Source organism: Lathyrus oleraceus, chromosome 7 (assembly GCF_024323335.1).
Source record: "Lathyrus oleraceus cultivar Zhongwan6 chromosome 7, CAAS_Psat_ZW6_1.0, whole genome shotgun sequence".
Lineage (NCBI taxonomy): Eukaryota > Viridiplantae > Streptophyta > Magnoliopsida > Fabales > Fabaceae > Lathyrus > Lathyrus oleraceus.
In genome coordinates, this window is record NC_066585.1 from 78,642,560 (window position 1) to 78,658,914 (window position 16,355).

Consider the following 16,355-nt stretch of genomic DNA (forward strand, 5'->3'; position numbering starts at 1 on the left):
AAAATTAAAATGAATTACACTATAAAATTTAACTAAAGTCTAATCCCAATTTAACTTTAAAATTTTGGACATATAGAATAGTTAGGTAAAACATTTTGATATCTGATCTGATTTTAATTATCTGCTTTGAATTAAGTTATACATATATTTATATATTTATGTTTTTTTTTGTCTTAATCATTTGATTTTAGAAAAAGAGAATCATCTTAATTTAAAATTTGTGCGAAAACTAAGTAATTTTTAACTAACAATTTCGCATTGGATTCAAATTTATATATATTTTTTAAAATTTGTCTTCAACTATGACTTAATAATCACTTGAATTCAACTACTTATTTATATAAAAAATTCACAATTTTTTGATGTGATGGAAGATTATCAATTGACCTAAGAGTATTGATAATTCATAATTTATAAAATAAAATAAAAAAAGTAGATAATTGAAAAATAAAATCTCATTCAAGAAATTATTTTGTATTTGCATTTATTTTGGATAGGGTTGAAAGGAACATTTGATTTAATGAGATATTGTCCAAATTATGAGAAAGAAAGAAAAAGAAAATAGTGGGCAGTAAAATTAGTTGAAGAAGATGAGATGATAAACAAAAAATGAAGAAGAGGTCTGTGTTTTTTTCAGTCTCACTAGTCACTCTCAACCTCAAGGGTCCCTCTCTCAATTTAGATTTCAGATTCAAACACATTTATACCATTTTTCTACCTTTGCTTCATAAACAGCCCAAATATAAATTTCCCAATTTGTGGGAATTAGGTAAAGTTTTTTCCTTTTTCTCAATTCAATTTCTGGCTTGAGTTTTGTTGCTAATGACTCAAACATGTGCATTTGTGCAGTAATTGTTAACTAGCTAGCTATGAATCCTCCTATTTGTGCCCCTTCATCTTCTTCTTGCTCATATATTCGTCCTCATTCATGCCTCACTTGTGCTTCTCGAAATTTCAAGTTTCCTCTGTAAGTGTTCCTTTAAACATTTTTAGTAACCAAGTTATTTCTTGTTTCTAGTTTAGTTGATAGGATCTGAAGATGAGGCCATTTAACCAGAAGCACCATAGTTTAAATCTGAACTATTGGCCTGGCATTTTACTGATTTGAGTATTTATGTGCAGTTCTATGTGGTTGAATCCAAATTTCTCCAGTATACTAGTATTTCATGTGCTCTTTGTTAAATGTCTCACATCGGATAATATATGGCTGAACATGTACTTATAAATGAGGACAATCCTCTTCCTACAAGCCGGTTTTGTAGGGATGAGTTAGACTCAACCACATCTCTTAACATGATATTAGAGTCTAATTTAAGATTGTTGGGCCATTTTCACGCCCTATATGTCCGGTCCTGTGCTTGATGGTGTGTGTTAAAAGTCCCGCATCGGATAATATATGAACTGAGCATGCCCTCACCCTGCAAGTAGGTTTTGTAGGGATGAGTTAAGCTCAACCACAACTCTTAACACTCTTTTTTGTTTTATTTTTGTTGCAAATTTCATGTACTCTTTGTTCCCTTTCAATTTTACTTGAATTTTTCACGACCATAAGTTTTGTATTTTAAGTGGTCACTGGTCATGATTTAGGGTTCATGTTTATAATTTCTTTCCAATTGTGGATTGAAGACTAACTTGTCTAGGCTTCTTAATTTTGCATGCGTTGTATGCTAAGATAAAACCTTCATTTGCCTATTCGAATCAGTTTACATTTACAATTTTACATCACCTTAATGCACCGAGAGTTCTTATAACTTCTTCCTCGTGTGAAATTGTGTTTTTCTGCTTTTTGATTATATCCTTACTAATTTTTACTAAAGTGTTTTAATGTTCTAATATTCTTTGTTTTTCTAGGCTATTGCCACAGGCAATATGTACCACTCAAAAGGTGTATCGCTGCTCTGGAGGCCATGTGGAGGCTTCTATTAATGCTAATCCGTTGAAAACTTGCATAGTTGGCAAAATTAGTACAGGGTGGTCTGAAGCACAGCCTTTGGTTTCCAGACGATCGCTCAACAGGCACCTGTTACCTGTGGAAGCTTTAGTAACTTCAACGACTCAAGATGTTTCTAATACACCTCTTATTGGTGATGATAAAATCGGAGTTTTATTGTTAAACCTTGGAGGTCCAGAGACTCTAGACGATGTGCAGCCTTTTTTGTTTAACCTTTTTGCCGATCCAGTAATACTCTAGCTTTAGCACAATATTCATATGATATGATATGAGCAAATTGTTTTTTCTTATCATTATTTACATTTTCTGTATAATTATGCAGGATATTATACGGTTGCCAAGATTATTTACTTTTCTTCAGAAGCCATTGGCTCAATTTGTATCTGTTTTAAGAGCACCAAAGAGCAAAGAAGGATATGCTTCCATTGGTGGTGGATCCCCTCTTAGACGCATGACTGATGCCCAGGCATGACACTTCCTGATAACCTTTTCCATACTCTACAGCACATATTTCACATTTGAATAGTTAGATAGCACATTGAAAACTTTTTTAATTTACCCGATATTGAATCGGTTATGTGTGAGAGAATGGTTTTGAGCTCTCTTATTGCTCTAATGATTCTCTATGCAGGCTGAAGAGTTAAGAAAATCTCTATCAGAAAAGAATGTTCCAGCCAAAGTGTATGTTGGCATGCGTTACTGGCATCCGTTCACAGAAGAGGCTATTGAGCAGGTATTTATCATCTTTATCTTAGATTCAAATTGGTTTTAGCCACAGATTGTACGGAACCATCGTCATTCTCAATGTATGAATCTTGTATTCTTTTGAGACAGTTAAGGTTTCTATGTTATCAAAATACGTGATCTAACAGATTTTGCTTTGAAATATATCATGTAGATTAAACGGGATGGAATTACAAAGCTTGTTGTGCTTCCACTTTATCCACAATTTTCAATTTCAACCAGTGGTTCAAGTCTGCGTCTCTTGGAGAGTATATTCAGGTGATTATTAACAAAATCTACTATTATCAAATCATCATACTCGAATTTATTATCTAACACTTTGTTATTTTATGAATTATTTATTGGCTCTGTAGAGAGGATGAGTATCTAGTCAACATGCAGCACACGGTGATACCCTCATGGTACCAACGTGAAGGATACATAAAAGCCATGGGGAATTTAATTGAAAAAGAGCTGAAGAGTTTTGATAGCCCGGAGAAGGTACCACTTCATTTATATTTAAATGATCAGAGTGTGATTCCTAAACATTTTCATCTTTATCATGTTATCCTTCTAATTCAAATGTTGATAGCATAATCCATCACTATCAGATACTTTGGGTTAGAATAATAGAATGATGACAGTAGATCATGTTATCCTTACTTTGGCATTGATGAATGATGACAGTTTTTCTAGAAATCAAGCTTCGTTTGAGCTTAAGGTTGGGCGTCACTTCTTTGTAAATATTTGTTTTAGTCCTAGTGATTAGTTTTTGTTGCAGGTCATGATATTCTTTAGTGCACATGGGGTGCCGGTTGCTTATGTGGAAGAGGCTGGTGATCCATACAAGGCAGAGATGGAAGAATGTGTGGATTTGATCATGGAAGAGCTTGAGAAAAGAAAGATATCTAATGCATACACCCTTGCTTATCAGGTACTTTTTTGTTACAAATTTATGACCCTCAGTTTCTTGCTTCTAAGTATTAATTGATGATATTAATACATCCTTTTCCAAATTTCTAACAATTTATTATAATTCTTGTACAGAGTAGAGTTGGACCTGTGGAATGGTTAAAGCCCTATACTGATGAGACAATAATTGAACTTGGGAAAAAGGGAGTAAAAAGTTTGCTGGCTGTACCAATTAGGTAACATCAACTTCCCTCGCTTTTTACTACTAACGTATAGTTGTCGAACTCTCTCTGGGCTGCACTAGAGTAAGTGACGCTCCTATTTGGTTTAACTTCTTTATTCACAGCTTTGTCAGTGAACATATTGAAACACTAGAAGAAATCGATGTTGAGTACAAAGAACTGGCATTAGAATCTGGAATAGAAAAATGGGGCCGAGTTCCTGCTCTTGGATGTGAACCAACTTTCATTTCAGACTTGGCAGATGCTGTAATTGAGAGTCTCCCGTATGTTGGTGCGATGGCTGTTTCAAACCTTGAAGCTCGACAGGTACTCTTATCAACTCTCATATTTATGTCTCTATTTTATAGTTGTTGCTTTCATTACATTGTATGATCTAACAAAAAGTTTTGGTTTGTTGGCAGTCTTTGGTTCCCTTGGGCAGTGTAGAAGAGTTGTTGGCAGCGTATGACTCGCAACGTAGGGAGTTGCCTCCGCCGATATTGGTGTGGGAATGGGGATGGACAAGAAGTGCTGAAACATGGAACGGAAGAGCAGCTATGATTGCAGTGCTACTTCTGTTGTTTTTAGAAGTCACCACAGGAGAGGGATTTTTGCACCAGTGGGGAATACTGCCCTTGTTTAGGTGAATGAGACCTTCCTCCCCACTCAATGGCCATGGAATTTAGTTTTTGCATGTATATGTATACCATTAGCATCACATATGCTCCGCTTATAATCCAAGTCACGCGCACGGAAGGAATTCTAAAATCTAGTTTAGAAGCAACATTTGTGGACGGAAAGAGAAAAATAATGTATAGAGATTTCCTCTTCTATGTATCTAAAGGATTTATATTTTGGGTTCCATGACTCAGTGATATAGCTGTTGTAGCTTAAACAGCAGTTATTGATAAAGAGACTGTCAATTATGCTATGTTGACATGAGAGATAGAGTTTGAAAAGGGTGTGAAAATTCTTGCTCATTTTGTTTGCTTCCCAGCTTGTCAACACTAGTTTTATTTTTGGTCTATAATAATTCGGATGACTTACATGACTGATTTTGAGTCACAAAAATCGATTCAAAACTTTTATTAGTCTTTCAATTTAAACTGAATTATATGACAATTAATGCATGTTAGTTGTGTTTATATGAAAAAATTAATGGAGTGGAGAAAGTGTAGTCCTCTCTCCCTAGTAAAAGAATACAAAAGGCATTATTACAATAGCACCTGGAACGTAAAAAAAACTTGAATTGATGATCAATCATCTCAGAGAGCTCGTTATTACATACATTTTACAAACTGTAGCATACATATAATCCACACACCCACCGGCCCCCAAAATTTCAATTTCAAATACCAAATTTTGAAGACAACCTAGAATAAAATAAAAGGTTAAAAGGGAGATTCTTCTATTAAGAAATCAATCACTAAAATCAAAGCTTCCACTCTGCGAGCTGCTGCCATTGCGACTATGTAAAGAGAGGCCTCTGATGTGGCCAGCCAAAGTGCCACTGTCCTTATTATGCTGAAAATATCTTTCTCTCTCTGAGTGCTTTGAAGGTGGCGGTGGAATTGTAACAGGAGGAGGCTTTGCACTTGGAGGTGGAACTACAACAGGTACAGGAGCAGCGTGAGCTTCCTGAGATGATTCTAGTGGTCGTATTAGTGGACGATTGAGTCTCTCTTCAAGCAAACTCAATCGAGGAAACTGAGGTTCAGTTTCTTCATCTTCAGGCCTTACACAAGCTTTTCCTTTGCGTAATCTGCCAGCATCAGGCATTGTTTGTCATATGGAGATGAATGAATATACTCAAATACCAAGTTTAATCCTTCTTTAAAAGGAAATAAATTTAGCATGTTCAATAACTAGCAAGTCACCTTCTGAATAACTGTTCGGGTTCTTCTTCCTCCTCCGCTTCTTCACAGTCGAAGTGATTCACGGTTGTTGTAACCTTGCTAGAAAGAAGCTCATAATGTTTATCTAGAGATTTTTGAAGCTGCTCATTCACTTCGATTGCTCGGGAAACTATCCTTTCATCTCTACAAACAATCCAAGAAAAAGAAGTTGAAGCATAAACTGACCATAGAATAAATGCATGCATGCACACACAAATGCACTAACAATAGTGTATCAATTTTTCCATTATATTACTTATTATTATTTATTCATTGAAAATGAAGATAACAAATTCATTTAAGATTCAGCCTATTGCTTACATCTTAGAAAATAGCAAGTCACATGGAAAAAAAATGTTTTTTCGGGACAACAGCAAAACTCTATTGCACGAGTTATTAATGAACAGTGGAATGGCATCAAAATCTTATGGCACCGAAGGAAAGACAATAAAATCCACCCACTGAAAGATTTCAAGTCTGGAAATGAAAGAAAATGTATTTCCTTTTGGCAGTAAAGAGAAATTTAAAGCAGCCTTACCTAGAAGTCATCACAAGATGCATTACCCTCTGCTTTTGAAATGAACATTGCTCAACAAGGTCAAGGGTGAATTCATCTCTTGCTCCCTGGAAAATAAATCAGTTTCAGCAAAAAGTGAAACAGGATTATTTACATGTTTCATAAGAAAATCACAGTGCTTTTAGTTCACAGGACAAGAAAAAAATTATTAAGAGAGCATCATAGTCATTTGTCAAATACCTTCCAGTTGACAGGATATGCCTCATTATTTTTTTCTGCTCTACAATTTTAAAATTTGTGATATTTTGATGTTAATTATATTTACTAAAAAAAGTTACTACGGGTTTTTATCACTATCTTTAGCCTCTTAACCTCATTTCTTGTTGTCAATTCAAACCCAGAAGCAAAACAAATTTGAGACGCAAGACTTTGTTTCAATAGAGAAACATCACAAGACATATCAATGCTGTACTCCTTAGCTCACCTGAGGATGCTTGGCATCAATAGCATCAAGGACTTCTTTTAGAACTTCCAATGCATTACTAGCCTTTTGGATAATGCTGGATAACAAAATTACAGAATAAGAGAGGTTTACCAACGACGAAAAATGACAACAAAACAAATGTCTTTAAATGATACTTTTCCTCCAAATCAGTTAAGAGGTCAACAGATCATGAATCATCCGTGCATTTGTATTTAAAACAGACATGCACCCACACTGGATCAGAGAAAAAGTATCAAACCGAAGACATATTTTCAAACTAATCTCCATTTATTTCATTAGATAAAAACTATGGTATTTGGATAAATCTCAGTATCCAGTTTCCATCCCCAAAATAAATATAAATAATTTCTTACCATAATTACACCCTTGTCAATGCATTCAGTTAAAGCATGGACACTGAAGATCATTTTTATTTAAAAAAATGTAACAATGGGGTTACTAAGTGAAGAATAATATTAAGACCCAGTCTACATCAAGTTTTACCAAAACTGAAGGCAATAATCACCTAGATTCAGGAACAGTGTTGGGTTCTGCTTTTTTAGGAACCCCTCCATGTCTAAGTGGGACCTGCTCCTTTTTGGGTACATTATTAGTCCTATTTGGTTCTGAACTAGGACGATTTGATTGAACAAGTTGAGCTCTTTGAGGAAATTGCACCCCGGCACTCTGTATTTGTAAAACACAATTTAGCGTTAGCATTGTGCAGATAAATAACAAATTAGTATTGATTAATTACAAAAACTCCATAGTTGTAATATCATATACAAAGGGAAGTAGAAACGTCATGGCCGTCTATAATTCAGGTACAAAATGTGTTCCAAAAATATGTTCATAAGCAAATTGAAAGATTCACAATATTTGATTCCCATAATATTTGCAGACCATCCATGAGCTTTAATACAAAAATACAACCATTTTCTGCCAACATAACTATCCAAGGATCATTTATTACCACTTTACTCTTAGCACAATTTTACCACAATATCATCACAAATACCATCACCCAAACTCAGTATATATGCTTAGCACTTAGCACCAGCTATATCCTATTAGGATGTGAAGCCAAAAACAACGCATGTTATATCAGCTTCCTCTATTTATAAGCCCTCTAGTAAAAAGAACCTTGTGTATCATCACGCAGAACCTTATAAATCAAACAACGTATACTGGAACCTAAGGCAGATCTCCGGGTTGTACTTCACATATATGCACCTACCACTAAATCATAATATGCTTTATAATACTGAGGAAACTTTCCAGAAGCACCACCAAGGGATGTTTGAGTTGCATCTAGTAGGAGAAATATTCGTTCTCTGACAGGCAAATCTGACTGCAAGCAAAGAAAAAAAACCCAAAGTAAGTAAGGAAAAGTCAATATTGAGAACAGACAATATCAAATAGTTTCTAGAAAAAATCACCTTTTTCTTTACAATTTTCACAAGAATAGGAATAATTTCGGCATCAACCACCTGCTCATGAATGTGATTTCCTATGTTGTTCATCAACATTTCCAGCAACTAGAAATTCAACAGATATAACATTAGTTAGTTGAACACCAGTGCAGAAACACACAAGGTAAATATTCAAGAAAATAAAGTCGTGTATCCAATCTTCTCTGTTTCGGGTACAATGTGTAGCAAACTATTTTCTTATAAGTTGGGGGTCCAGGTGAAATGGTTTAGAAAAATCATGGAATTTTTTAAATAGACTATTTCATAATAAGGTCATTGTACTCACCATGACAGCAAAAAGTTGAGTGTTGGGGTTCTTGTTACTCAATCTCTTTTTAATAGCTTTAACAACATCTTTAGCTTTCCTGAACATTCATAAAACAATGACGGTATTAACAGCAACACCACTCCGAGCCTTGGAATATTATAGCATATTATTAAGTTCGTAGTCAAGTGAAAGACCAGCTAGGCTCAAACATCAATCTAGACGTAGTGTTCAACAAGTACCATGAATAAAAGATTTTGAATCGCAAATTAAGTTAGCACCAAGTATCAGTTGTTTGATAACCAACCAAACGCTTCTAATTTAAACTTTCCTTCTGAAAAACAAACCAGAAACAAACACACACAACACAATTTAAATGAAAAAGAAATACACAATTTGGCATGACAAATATGGTAATACAGTTAATTGGGTTAAGAAGAAAAATAATCGTCTTTCATGAAGATTATCTTTCAATATTAAAGAACCTACTTAGCCGACTATGCATAGTTCAAGTGGTAAGGGCATTAGTAATGGAGTTATTTGAAGAGCATAAGTATGATTCCCAAATCAAAAAATAAGATAATACAACATAAAGTGCCATAACAAAAAGCCTAAAAGATATGAATAAAAAGTTGAGTTTAGTTTCATCATGTTTTACTTTTGTGGGGCATTGTTCAATGATGAATTAGAAAGAAACAGCACTATGTGTATGGAGATAGAGAGATATAGGGAAAGAACTCTGGAGTACCTTTGATCACGAGCAACTAATTCAGAGATTTCAATATTTTTCGTCCAATCAATTTCTGCCAGTTTCTCACTTGTTGCAGCCTTGACTAACTCAGCTTGCATCTTTATTTCTACATAAACATTCAAGAATTGAACAGAATAAAACAGTTTAAATATATTTCAGACAAGAAAGCAAAAATATTGAACAAGGAGTTAAGTATCAACTTTGATCACTAGAAGCATAGTAGGAACAGCTACATGAAAATAAAGGGTTGGATTTAGAAAATTAGCAAACAAAAACTTTTCATTTGTTAATACACTCTCAAAAGTGCAGCTAGCTAATATACTACAACAACCAAAGCTTTCTTTTCATTAGGTGAAGTCAGCTACACGGATCAAATGATGGAAACTGCTAATGTACTCTCACTTGTTCATTTTTCAGAAGCCCCTTATAAACATGTGAGATAACAGAAAGAATTAAACCCTAAGTCATAATTCATCAAATTGAAAAAAAATTGAACAGTTTTGCCTTTGAATCCATAGAACATAGACTAACTGTAAATATATGAAATCCTGGGTTTAATATTGCAATAGACTATTAAGTGCAAACCATTGTAAACAAAGAAAGTGAAAGACTATGAAACCCGGACTCGGACACGGACTCGGGACATGAAACGGACACGAGGACTCCGCTAATGTAAAAATTATAGGATACGGACACGGTTATATATACTTTATATATTAATATAATAATACAATTTATGGGCAAAATTTGTAAAAAGTTTAAAATAAAAAGCAAAAATTATGTTTATTTAAGATAAAATAATCAAAAATTCTTTCAACATTTTCAAACAAATTTCGAACCTGATAATTGATATTCATAGATACCTTGTGAAAATCGAAACAATAGTGTGCAAAGATGAAAATAACCGAAGAAGATAAAAGAATTTTGTAGAGACAAAAGCAGTGAAATATAAAAAAAATAAGGAATCCTTGTGTTATTGTTATAGTTAAAAAGTGGAATATGAAAGCTAAACAACGTATTTATTTTTTAAATTTTGAAAATTTTTTAGCTGAGTTTTTATTTTTAAAAAAACTTCTGGAATTTTCTGAATTGAGCCGTGTCCTTTGTTTGAAATAAGGTGTCGTATCCGTGTCTGTAGCAATTAAATTTTTTATTTTAGTTGGACACTTCAAAAACGTGTCTGATACGTGTCGTACGTGTGTCGTACGCGTGTCGGTGTCCGACACGTGTCCGATACAGCGACACGCCGTGTGAATGGCGTGTCAGAGCTTCATAGGGGAAAGGTAATTAATCCACAACAACTAAGCCTTATGCTCGAAGTGGAATCGGCGCCATAACACTCTATCATATATCATGTATTGCCAATGGCACACTATAGCGAAATAGTGTAGCGGTGATAGGATTCATCACAGCGCTATTGGTCGATGAGCCGTTGTCAGCAATAGTGGCTGTAGCAGCCACTAATTACGGTCCCAAACCGCTATTGCAGCTGCTATTAGAATATAAAAAATGACTATAATCATCTATCTATTACCTCTTGCTACTATAGCAGAAACCTAAGTCTGAATTGCAAGCAAATCACGAACGACCTGCAAAAAATAAAAATAAAAGTCCAAAGGATCTAATTCAGCACTAAACTCAATTTCAATCTCAGCTCAAAGTAATGAAACAGAAACAAATAAGCAAAACCTGAAATCAGAAACCTTAAGTTAAAATCGGAAGTTCTAGAGTTTATTATGATTCATGGACAAGGTAGAAGCAGTGAAAATTTTACATAGAGATATCCGTACCTTGAAAAACGACGGATATGAAGATAGAGATTACGAGGACGAAGGCGAGGAAGCACTGATAAACCCTAAACACGTTCAACATTTCCCAGAGTGGCACCCAAAATCAATTATCTTGCCGCTTTTTCTTTTAATTAGTTTAAAGCTTATCTGCAAAATCAATTATGAATGTATGATTTGGATGTTGTTTTTGTAGTAATAAAGAATGAATCTATTACTATAAGATTGTTGTAATTGAAGAAAGTGCGTCACCGCCACGAGACATGTCGTTATCACTGACCCTACTCATCCCAAGCTAAAGCTTCATTTCCAAGGAGAAGCTGCAATTTGTTAACTTCACCTTCCACTCTTTTTGTTGACTCGCTTTATCCTTTTATGTCGTGACACGTAATCAGTAGTCGATGCTCTCTCGCTTTTTAGCAGACAAACGATCCTGAGCGAGTAAAAACTTAAATCCGACCCAAACCGCAATTTTATTTTAAAAAGTCTAATTTCCACAAATAAAATTTTGATTTTTTTGATGAATTTGGTTAAATCAGTTTATCTGATAAATCAAATAAGTTTGGTCAATTTGATATTTTTTGAGGTAAAATCATAAAAATATCTTCTTCTTTTTTTATAAAATTGACATACATTTATTTTTAATTTTTTTAAATAAAAATTATCAAAATATAAGAATAGATAAAAAGAAAAACTATTTTAATTATTGAAAATAAAAATATGGGTTAAATAAGTTTTTGATCCCTTTAAATATAACGATTTTTGTTTTTAGTCCCTTAAAAAATTTCTTTCAAGAAATCGCCATTCTAAAATTTTTGGTCCATACAATTAGTCTCTGACGTTAAATGCCACTAACGGATTGCTTACGTGGCAAGACAGGTGATTTTTTTTTTTATTTTTTTTTTCATGAAATACAACGTGTAAAATGCCACAGTTTAAAGCTGAGTCATTTTCATTTTGACATAAATCACTCTTCCTCCAAGCCTCGTTCCTCTTTGTCTGCTTCTTTCCCCTCATCTTCTTCATCCAGTGTCTTCCTTTTTCATCTTCGTCCAGCTATCTTATAACCTCCTTGTTTTTCATCTTCGTTCATCTTTCCTGCTTCGTTTCTCAAAGCCTCGTTATTTTTCACTTTCACCCAATCCTCATTCCCTGCTACCTAACTTAATGTCTTCCGCGTCTATAAAATCGCGAGTAGGGAAATTTTGTGGGTGTCAGGTTCGTATGGTTTCATATCAATGTAAGAATGAACCAAATAAAGGAAGATTGTTTTGGAGATTTCCTTATTTGGAGGAGTGTTGATACGTGTAATCTGTTCATATGAGATAAAGACCTTGGAGCAAAATCTGAAAATGAAGATGGGGAAGCATTATGAACTCAGAGCTGGAAGTTATGGCATCTATAGGATATATGAAGACTTTGTATGAAGAATCAAGGAAGAAGAATAAGAATTTGAAGACCCAATTGAAAATAGAGAAATTTCATGGAGAATTGAAGATATTGTGTTTTGCAATGTCTTTTATGATTAATGTGTATTTTGTTTTAAAATGTAGTTGTTGAATTTGATGTGTTTTATTTGAATTTGCAATGTCAATGAAGAGTTTGTAATATACTGAATTTGCAATGTCAATGAAGAGTTTGTTGAATGTAATGTATTTTGGATTTGTATTGTTAATGAAAAGGTGTTGAAATAGTTTGGGTTAATTTGCATAAGATAGTCCAAATTGGTGTACATAATGTTAAAAAGTTGACACATTTGGCATAATTTGGCATAAATTGGTTGTAACTTGACTGTAATTGGCAAGATTGATGAAATGATACAAAACATTGGTGACAGTAATTGATAAGATTGGTGTTCCAAACTACAAATTTTATAACAGAAATTCACTACAATACATAAGTTTGATGTTGTTAAGAATGTATCAAGTGTGAGTAGTGTGGATAATAGTCTCATATTGGTTGGAAATGTGGAGACTTGAGCATTTATAAGGTCCAAACAAAATAGTACATAAGGTTTAAATTACATAACATTGATGTCCTAATCAAAAGATTACTTAAGTTTCATATTACATAAGCTCCAGAAAATAACATATTTCATAACATAAATTCATTGTGTCAAAACTCTACAAATTTCATAACAGAAATTCACTTCAATACATAAACTTTTATCTTAAATGAAGTGGTTCTTAAAACTCTGTTACATAGCACAATGTAGTCACAATGTTATTTGTCCTTACTAACAACCCAACACCTATTCGCATCATTTTTGGTAAACCTTACCTCCCTATCATTCAACACATTGTGTTCCAGTACATCCTTCTTAAATTGCTTCAAAGATGAAAGTTATATTCCCACCTTAAATATGAAATCCTTTCTAAATATTTCCTCTTCATTAAACCTAATCATTGTAGGCATGTCATCACAACTATCTTCATATGCCCTACTATCAAGCTCAACAGTCATGTAATCATCTTCTATGATATGCTCCATATCCATATCAACTGTAGTAAGCACTTTCTTCTTTCATTGACTTGTACCAGCATCATCATCAGGCTCTCTTATATACTCACAATTATCCACTCCAATGTTTAACCCATCATCTATGTCTTCATCAAAATCATGAATTATCTCTTCTTCACCGCCTTCAAAGTGTATACCATCCAAAAAATCTTCAATTGATTCACTTTCCCCAACACTTTCATTTTCATCAACACTTTTTTATCCTTTTTGTTTCTCTATTAACCTCTCCATATAAGTCTTCTCACCGCTTGATAATCTTGGCTCTGCGTATATCTCAACATCACAATTACTCTTCTCAGTATAAAAAACTAACATTGTTGCATCCAAAAAATCTTCAATTGATTCACTTTCCCCAACACTTTCATTTTCATCAACACTTTTTTATCCCTTTTGTTTCTCTATTAACCTCTCCATATAAGTCTTCTCACCGCTTGATGATCTTGGCTCTGTGTATATCTCAACATCACAATTACTCTTCTCAGTGTAAAAAACTAACACTGTTGCATCCTCATCATTAACAAAGGGTTTTAGATCCTTTTCAAGACAACCGTATTCATGCTTCCACCATAATTTCACATCATCAATGTTCAAGGATGAGTCAATCCCCTTAATTAAGTCACAAACTTCAAAGAAGGACCAAAAGTCAGAGTCTTGCCCACTTAAAGCATAAACATCCCCACCATCATATCTTAACCTTTCATCTTTTACAAATGAACCCTTGGTGTAAAATATCACCTTAAATAACCACATATCATGTACATTACAAATATGAAAGAGGGTAAATGAGACATTACATTCATAGTCAAAGACAAAACCTAGATGTTTACAGTCAACAAAACAAAACAAACATGCATGAATTTCAAAGCAAGTGGGGCACATAATAGACATGCAATATTCGAGAACATAAACAAATCATAATACAACCAAGCATAACACATGATAGTACATGTGGGACTAACCTTAATGTTGGGACCGCAACAAATAGAGTTAAGATTCAAAGCAAGCTTCGTCAATATTGGGACCACAAGTAATGAAATTCGAAGTCGTTGGGACTACTTGCTACTTTAGTGCATCTTCAATGGAGTTTTGTTTTGGGACCACAAACATGAAATGTTTGAGTGGAGAAAACAACAAAGAATGAAGTAGAGGCGATGATTAGGAAAAAAATAATTTTAATTAGTTGATAATATTGACTAGATAATTAATTTATTAATATCGTTTAAATTAATAAATTTATTTATTTAATTAAGTTTTTTTATAAATATAGTTTGAAATTATTTAGTTTAGCTTTAGAAGAATGTTTATGGGGGCCTAAGCTAGAAAAATCCAATCCAATTCACAAGTGCTCACAGCCACTAAATATTTTTTTCAAAGCTATATAAAGACTAAAGTTTTTAGTTGAGAAAAAAATGTGGGACTTGTATCCACCCATTTTTATGAAATTATATTCATTGTTTGCTACCAATGATATCCACCGGTTTCTGTTGGTGTAGGTTTCATTGGGACAACGCAATGTGATGTAAATATGGGACAATGCAATCTTAAACTTCATACCTCCTCTTGTATTCATTGTTTAAAATCTCATGTTCTGATGCATGCGACATAGAGAAAGACTGGCTCTTGGTCCTCAATTTTGTCTCGTCTATCCTATGCAGAATGACACAGTAGCATATGGGGGCCTAATATTTATATTAATTAATCTCAATAAATTTCTTAAAAAATATAATTAAAATTATTAATAACTTAATTTATTCTAAAAAAATATTAAATTATCCTAGTCACCAAATCCACCTCATTAGAAATATTTTCTTCCCAATCATCTCTGCCACGTTGCAAAATTGGAGGGGGACATTTTACATCCCAAATGATGTAAAATTCATGGATCAAAAAGCTAATTTTTAAAATTGGATGACTAAAAATTAAAAATCATCAAAGTGGGGGGTCAAAAGTTCACTTAAGCCAAATTAATTTAGTCATTATCATATTTTAAACCACAAACTATATAATACTCATATTACATATCTTGTCATCTCGTGAGTACACAATATCATAAAATTATAAAAATGATAATAACTTGACAACATTAACAATCCCATTTTAGTAATGGGTAAACTCTATAGTAATAAAAATAAATAAATAAAATAAAATAAATAAAATAAATATTAGTTGGATTTGATCGGGTTCAGTTTTCGACGGGTCCAAAATAATCACCTGAGTCTGAACGAAGCAACCATATACTATCCAAATTAAGCAACCAGATCAACCCGACACTCGATCTGTTTGCAAAAAAAAGACAAGGGGTCGGTCAATTTCAATCGGACAGTTCAATTGTGTCCATCATATCAGTTATATTTGAGAAAAGCATTCGAATAAATAAAAATTTGAAGAATGTTCATCCGACCATATAGGGTATGCCCCATACATCTGAAAACTCAAAAATATTTTTACTGTGTTCGAAGATGCATCTTTGGACGCACCCAAAATCACATTAACCTTCATAATTCAAACACACACACTTATTTTGCCAAAATATGGTTCGGAGATGCATCTCTGAAAATTATTTGGGGTGTGTTCAGAGATACATTTCCGTATACCCATTTTGAATTTATTTTAAGCTACTAGATGCGTGTTTATTGCACATAACATGGGTTGTTTCAGATATACATCTCTGGAAACCCTCATGAATGCTTTTTAGGCAACAATATTGTCCTAAATTTAATATTTTTTCAAGGCCAACTTATATTTTAGATCATTTTAGGCCATAGATTAGAAAACACATACATTAATTGATTCAAACATACTACACATACATTAAAAAATTCATACATTAATTAAGGTAAATTCAAAAAGTACCGAT

The 16,355-nt window shown here is 33.5% G+C and overlaps 2 protein-coding genes across 4 annotated transcripts; one reads left to right on the top strand and one right to left on the bottom strand.

Annotated features, from left to right (window-relative positions):
* The first annotated feature begins 539 nt into the window (after positions 1–539).
* On the top strand, positions 540–4,787 carry LOC127101480 (ferrochelatase-2, chloroplastic). The gene is made up of 11 exons (XM_051038904.1): positions 540–769; positions 850–967; positions 1,852–2,179; positions 2,274–2,417; positions 2,583–2,684; positions 2,850–2,953; positions 3,049–3,175; positions 3,456–3,608; positions 3,722–3,822; positions 3,933–4,134; positions 4,230–4,787. Exons 2-11 carry the CDS (start codon positions 870–872, stop codon positions 4,452–4,454), a joined length of 1,584 nt encoding a protein of 527 aa, XP_050894861.1. The 5' UTR covers positions 540–769; positions 850–869; the 3' UTR covers positions 4,455–4,787.
* A 247-nt stretch (positions 4,788–5,034) lies between these two features.
* On the bottom strand, positions 5,035–11,413 carry LOC127101481 (TOM1-like protein 5). Of its 3 annotated transcripts, none has more exons than XM_051038907.1 (12): positions 11,259–11,413; positions 10,982–11,128; positions 10,726–10,780; positions 9,189–9,297; positions 8,462–8,540; positions 8,143–8,241; positions 7,941–8,054; positions 7,230–7,390; positions 6,704–6,779; positions 6,241–6,326; positions 5,685–5,846; positions 5,035–5,569 (listed from the first exon to the last, which is right to left on the bottom strand). In XM_051038907.1, the coding sequence occupies exons 4-12, from the start codon at positions 9,287–9,289 to the stop codon at positions 5,227–5,229; spliced, it is 1,221 nt and encodes a 406-aa protein (XP_050894864.1). In that variant the 5' UTR covers positions 9,290–9,297; positions 10,726–10,780; positions 10,982–11,128; positions 11,259–11,413; the 3' UTR covers positions 5,035–5,226. The 3 variants fall into 3 exon arrangements, with proteins under 3 accessions (XP_050894864.1, XP_050894863.1, XP_050894865.1); XM_051038906.1 differs by having other exon boundaries at positions 11,231–11,394; XM_051038908.1 differs by lacking the exon at positions 11,259–11,413 and having other exon boundaries at positions 10,982–11,251.
* Between the last annotated feature and the right edge of the window lie 4,942 nt (positions 11,414–16,355).

What these genes read in the sequence shown, in the direction of transcription:
- LOC127101480 (XM_051038904.1), top strand. Translation starts at nt 870, where the DNA reads ATGAATCCTCCTATTTGTGCCCCTTCATCTTCTTCTTGCTCATATATT. An exon ending in GACGCATGACTGATGCCCAG is followed by an intron (nt 2,418 to 2,582) that starts GCATGACACTTC and finishes TTCTCTATGCAG; the next exon opens with GCTGAAGAGTTAAGAAAATC. An exon ending in CTCTTGGAGAGTATATTCAG is followed by an intron (nt 2,954 to 3,048) that starts GTGATTATTAAC and finishes TTGGCTCTGTAG; the next exon opens with AGAGGATGAGTATCTAGTCA.
- LOC127101481 (XM_051038907.1), bottom strand. Translation starts at nt 9,289, where the DNA reads ATGCAAGCTGAGTTAGTCAAGGCTGCAACAAGTGAGAAACTGGCAGAA. An exon ending in CTCAACTTTTTGCTGTCATG is followed by an intron (nt 8,242 to 8,461) that starts GTGAGTACAATG and finishes TTGAATTTCTAG; the next exon opens with TTGCTGGAAATGTTGATGAA. An exon ending in TGAAAATTGTAAAGAAAAAG is followed by an intron (nt 8,055 to 8,142) that starts GTGATTTTTTCT and finishes CTTTGCTTGCAG; the next exon opens with TCAGATTTGCCTGTCAGAGA.